Genomic DNA, 4,905 nt, shown 5'->3' on the forward strand with positions numbered 1-4,905 from the left:
GACTAAATATTAGTCCAGATCTATTAGCAGTCTTCTAAAAACTCACATTTTATTGTGACACAGTTAGCTCGATTTACAGTACTAAATATCTATTTGTCAAGCAGCAGCGGTTACATTGAGTCCGAAAGACAAAAAAAACAACAAAAACAAAACAAAAAAAAAACCTACAGAGATGAGAAATCTGTCATTCAAATAGCACAAAGTCGTCACTCTACTCTTTCTCTGACAGTAAATAAAGCCTTTCTTTATAGAAGCGGATCTGAAGCCGCTGCGACACAAAAAGGAAACGCCGAACGCACAAATTCAAAGTTTATCAGGAAAACGACAGCCATGGTGACCCGAAGCGAAAACAAAACACCTGTGTTGTTTTTTTTTGTGTTTTAACCGTCAATAAATATACAGTTTTTTTCTGGTTTTGGTGATGTTTTCTTTTGAGAGATACGGATAGTAGTCAATTCTTTCATCTTAGTGGTCGGCGTACAAATAAAAAAACAACATCAGGCAATAATAAAGGATCGCCCCGAATGAGAAAGACGTCGTGCCCCCCCCCCCCCCCCCCCCCCCCCCCCAGATCCTACTTTTTACTAGAACGACTCAGAACGGAGGCGAGACGGCGAGTTTAAAAATGTTTTCAAAGGGTCATATATATTATACAGGATTCAAAGCCAGCTTTTCCTTTGATCTTCCCTCATTAGAATATCAGATCATAGGAGTGGACTGGCTCCGCCCCCACACACGCCCATCTATGGGGAAGCAGAGGAAGTACTTCCTCTCGTGGCGCCATGTGCCAGAGCAGACCTGGCTGATTGTGGGAGGAGCCTATCTTGATTGTGATTGGCTAAACCCCCTTTATGACATCATAAAGGGTTTGATTTCCGATTGGCTGCTTGGAGCAACACACTTTTTAAAAACCTGGAACAAGCCAGGGGGAGAGAGAGAGGACACACTTTCTTCACTCATTCCAGGTATGGGGACGATTATTACTCCTGGAAAAACTTTTAGAAAGTGAGTTTCTGCACAACACGACCCCTTCCATAATGTTCGACGGACCAAAGTTCACTTGTAAGTCTATGAAGGTATGGCACAGTGCATTAAGCGTCCAAGCTGTTTAGGATCACGCGGTTCCGTCCCCGGCTTTGGACGGGGGGGGGGGGGGACACATGATGGCCGACCCTGTCCACCTTCGACACGCTAAAGCGGCTAAAAAATAAAATAAAATAAAAAATACACTTTAATTCACAAATAGCCTTTTTTTTTTCTGATCTAAAATCTACAAAGCGACGATCAAATCTAAAATCTTTAACGGCGATTTATGCGTCCGTCCTCTTTAACCACACGTTATAGGGCAGCAGGTTATTTTGTTATTTGTTACTTTTTTTTTCTCTACACTTTGGGCTACAAAAGTGTCTCCTTCTTTTCCCAAATCAAAAAAAAAAAAGTCCCTTTTAATCGAAGTCAAATCTTTCTAAAGAAGTCAGGAAAAAAGAAAAGAAAAGAAGAAGCTATGTTTAAACTTTTAAACTGACTTTACAGTGTTTACAACACCACCAGAGCAGAAGCTGCACTGTGGGCCTGATTCAGACTGAAGGAGAGGCTTTGTGTTTGTTTGTTTGTTTGTTTGTTTGATGTCTTGTTTTTCCCCCCCGTAATTTAAACGGATCATTTTTGACCCGAAACAAAACAGGAGCGGTTTTTGAAAGTGTCTTCTGCACAAGAGTTGCAGGAAAGTGCAATCTTATCGGCGTATCAAATGCAATTTCACCCTAAAAATCCACAATATTTGCAGGTTTTTTTTGTTGTGTTTTTGTTTGATTCTTACAAGACAGAGAAGTGGTTCTAAACACATCGTATTCCAGTAAAAACACAACTCTCTCATCTCCACAAAACATGAATTAGCATAGCAAATGATCACAGTCCTGTTGGGGCCATGTTTACACGTACCCGGGTTTGTTTACAAAAAAAAACCCCGACATGTAGACCTGCTATGAGCAGCCACACCAGTAGGGGGCGGTGCAGCCACGACGGCCCAATCAGACGTCGCCAATTGTGACGTAAAATATCCACTTTAGATGTAAACGGTCTTTACGTTTTTTTTTTTTTTTTTTGAAACACCCGGGAACGTGTCAACATGTGACCTGCACCAAATGTCACCAATTTAAAAAAAAAAAAAAAAAAAAAAAAAAAATGTATTGCAGCATTAACACGTGCAACGACGCCTAAAACTGGACTGGAGTGCAACAAGCGACGTCGCCACGCGCCGTTCGGCCGCTTCTGATTGACGTTAAAACGTCAAACCGCGAGACAGAAGTCAAGAAGAGCGGAAAAAAAAAAACACCCGAGTCGGCAAAACTGAAACCCTCCTGGTGTAAAAAAAAAAAAAAGGCACGGAGGCATTAACGCGGTTCACTGCAGTGTCGCTGGACGGCGTTAAGGCGTCACCGGTTTGTGGTTTTTACTTAAACGGCGAAGGAGGTGAAGTTTTAGATTAATCGGGTTTTGGCCAAATTGACGAAGAAACGGTTTTTTCCGTTTTTTTATTTGTTTGTTTGTTTGTTTTTTCCAGCAGGGTCATTTAAGATCTGGTGCCTCTGAGCAGTCCCATGTTGAACGACAGGCACGGAGTTGTGAAGTTGCCAAAAAGGGGCGGAGCTAAAAACAAGAGCAATGGAGGTTGAGTGGGCCGGCGCTCCTGCTGCTCCTCCTCTTCCTCTTCTCTTTCAAACACGGTTAATGCCACGAGTGGAAAAAGTCAAAGGGGTTAAAATAAAAAAAAAAAAATTAAAACTAAAAAGTGAAAGTTGTACCTCTGGCAGCTTTACCGTCTCTGACTGGCTTCAGACTTAGGTAAGCCCCGCCCCCTAACCCAACCTATCCAGCGTTTCCCCGAGGAGGCGCCGCGATTTAAATTTTTTTTCTTTTTTTTTTTTTTACATTTTTGTTGTCGTCGTTGTCGTCGTCGCCGTTTTCACACGTCCAGGTCGTCGGGTCTGGCCCGGCTGCTCATGCGGCTGCTGGCCCGGCTGCACGGCCGCGCCTCCATCAGCGCCAGCGGCTGCAGCTCGTGGCCCGCCGTCGACGACAGCTTCTTGTGCTCGTGGGTGTCGTCGGGGAAGTCGAAGGCGTGCGCGTGGGAGTTCGAGATGGTGCTGCCGCCGGCGCCTCCTCCCCCGCCGCCGCCGCCCGTCTGGCTCAGCCGGTTCTGCTCGGTGGAGTAGTTGGCCCAGTTCTGCTCGTTGGCCTGCCGGTTGTAGTTGCGGCACGAGCCGGTGCCGCGCTCGCCCGTCGCCAGCTTGTAGCCCGGCGGCGACATGGGCGAGAGCGGCGCGGTGGGCGAGGAGCAGCCGTTGTAGTAGGCGTACTTGGTGGTGGACAGCTCCTTGGGCGGCGGCGGCGGGCTCAGCGTGCCGCCGCCGTGGTACAGCGTGGGCGGCTGCTTGCCCTTCACGCGGTCCTTGATCCGCTTGAAGAAGACGTAGAAGAGCTCGATGACGTTGAGCAGCAGCGACACCAGCGACACCACCAGCATGAAGATGATGAACACCGTCTTCTCGGTGGGCCGCGACAGGAAGCAGTCCACCCGGTGGGGGCACGGCGCGCGCTCGCAGGTGTAGACGGCCGCCAGGCTGAAGCCGTAGATGTACCACTGGATGACCAGGAAGCCCACCTCGAACAGCGACTTGAAGAAGATGCTGACGATGTAGGTACGCAGCAGGGCGCCCTTCATCTTCACCTTGCCGTGCTCGTCGATGCCGTACTTCAGCTTCTTCATCTCGATCTTCTTCAGCGGGATGTCGACGTCGCCGCCGTCGTTCTGCACCACCTTCAGCACCTCCTCCTTCCGGTTGAGCTTCTGCTCCTTCCGGTTCAGGTAGAAGACGTGGGCCAGGTACAGCAGCGTGGGCGTCGACACGAAGATGATCTGCAGCACCCAGAAGCGGACGTGCGAGATGGGGAAGGACTTGTCGTAGCACACGTTCTCGCAGCCGGGCTGCTGGGTGTTGCACTTGAAGGCGGACTGCTCGTCGCCCCAGGCCGACTCCACGGCCGTGCCCAGCACCAGGATCCGGAAGATGAAGAGGACGGACAGCCACACCTTGCCGCCGGCCGTGGAGTAGGCCTGGACCTTGTCCAGCAGGCGGCCCAGAGCGCTCCAGTCGCCCATCTTGGCGGCTGTAGTCTGGGGACAAAACCACACAGAGGAGCTGAAACCCAACACACCCACAAGCAACAATTCATTTGTTTATTTATTTTATTTTAGATTTTTAAATATCTTTTTTTTCCTTTTTTTAAATTTTTTTGTTTACATTTATTTATTTATTTTATTTTAGATTTTTCAATTTGTTTTTTTTTTATTTAAAAAAAAATGTTTTATTATTTTTATTTAGTTTTTTTTTAAAGTTAGATTTTTAAAATAGATATATTTTTATTTATATATTTTTTATTTTTTTTAATGTTTTTATTAAAATTATTAATATTTTTTAATTTTAGATTTTTAAATGTATTTTTAATTTTAAAAATTTTTATTTACATTTTTTAATTTTTAGTATTTATTTATTTACTTACATTTTTATGTTTTTTATTTTAATTGTAAACATTTTTAAAAGTTAGATTTTTTAATTAATTGATTGATTTATTAATTTAAATATTAAAATTATATTTATGTATTATTTAATTTACTTACTGGATTTACTTACTGGATTTATTTACTTTATTGGATTTTATGTAATTTATTTATTGGCTTTTATTTTATTCATTTATTGGATTTATTTGTTGGATTTTTATGCATTTTACCAACATTTCGCAAAAAACTCTTCACCCAAACAGCAGGAAGTTTTCCGTCCTCAAAAAGACGAGGGATGTTTATGAACGAGTCGATTCTTTTCATCCACAGAAGAGAGTCGACTC

At 44.4% G+C, this 4,905-nt stretch overlaps 1 protein-coding gene across 1 annotated transcript in view; it reads right to left on the minus strand.

Annotated features, from left to right (window-relative positions):
• Positions 1 to 580: 580 nt before the first annotated feature.
• gja1b (gap junction protein alpha 1b) overlaps positions 581 to 4,905 on the minus strand; it is a 7,842-nt gene continuing 3,517 nt past the window's right edge. Inside the window, exon 2 of the mRNA XM_080513577.1 lies at positions 581 to 4,177. Coding sequence (XP_080369703.1) covers positions 2,966 to 4,162 — 1,197 coding nt within the window. The 5' untranslated portion in view covers positions 4,163 to 4,177 and the 3' untranslated portion in view covers positions 581 to 2,965. The remainder of the gene's footprint in view (positions 4,178 to 4,905) is intronic.

The sequence above is a fragment of the Blennius ocellaris genome, assembly GCF_963422515.1.
Source record: "Blennius ocellaris genome assembly, chromosome: 18".
NCBI classification, from domain to species: Eukaryota; Metazoa; Chordata; class Actinopteri; order Blenniiformes; family Blenniidae; genus Blennius; species Blennius ocellaris.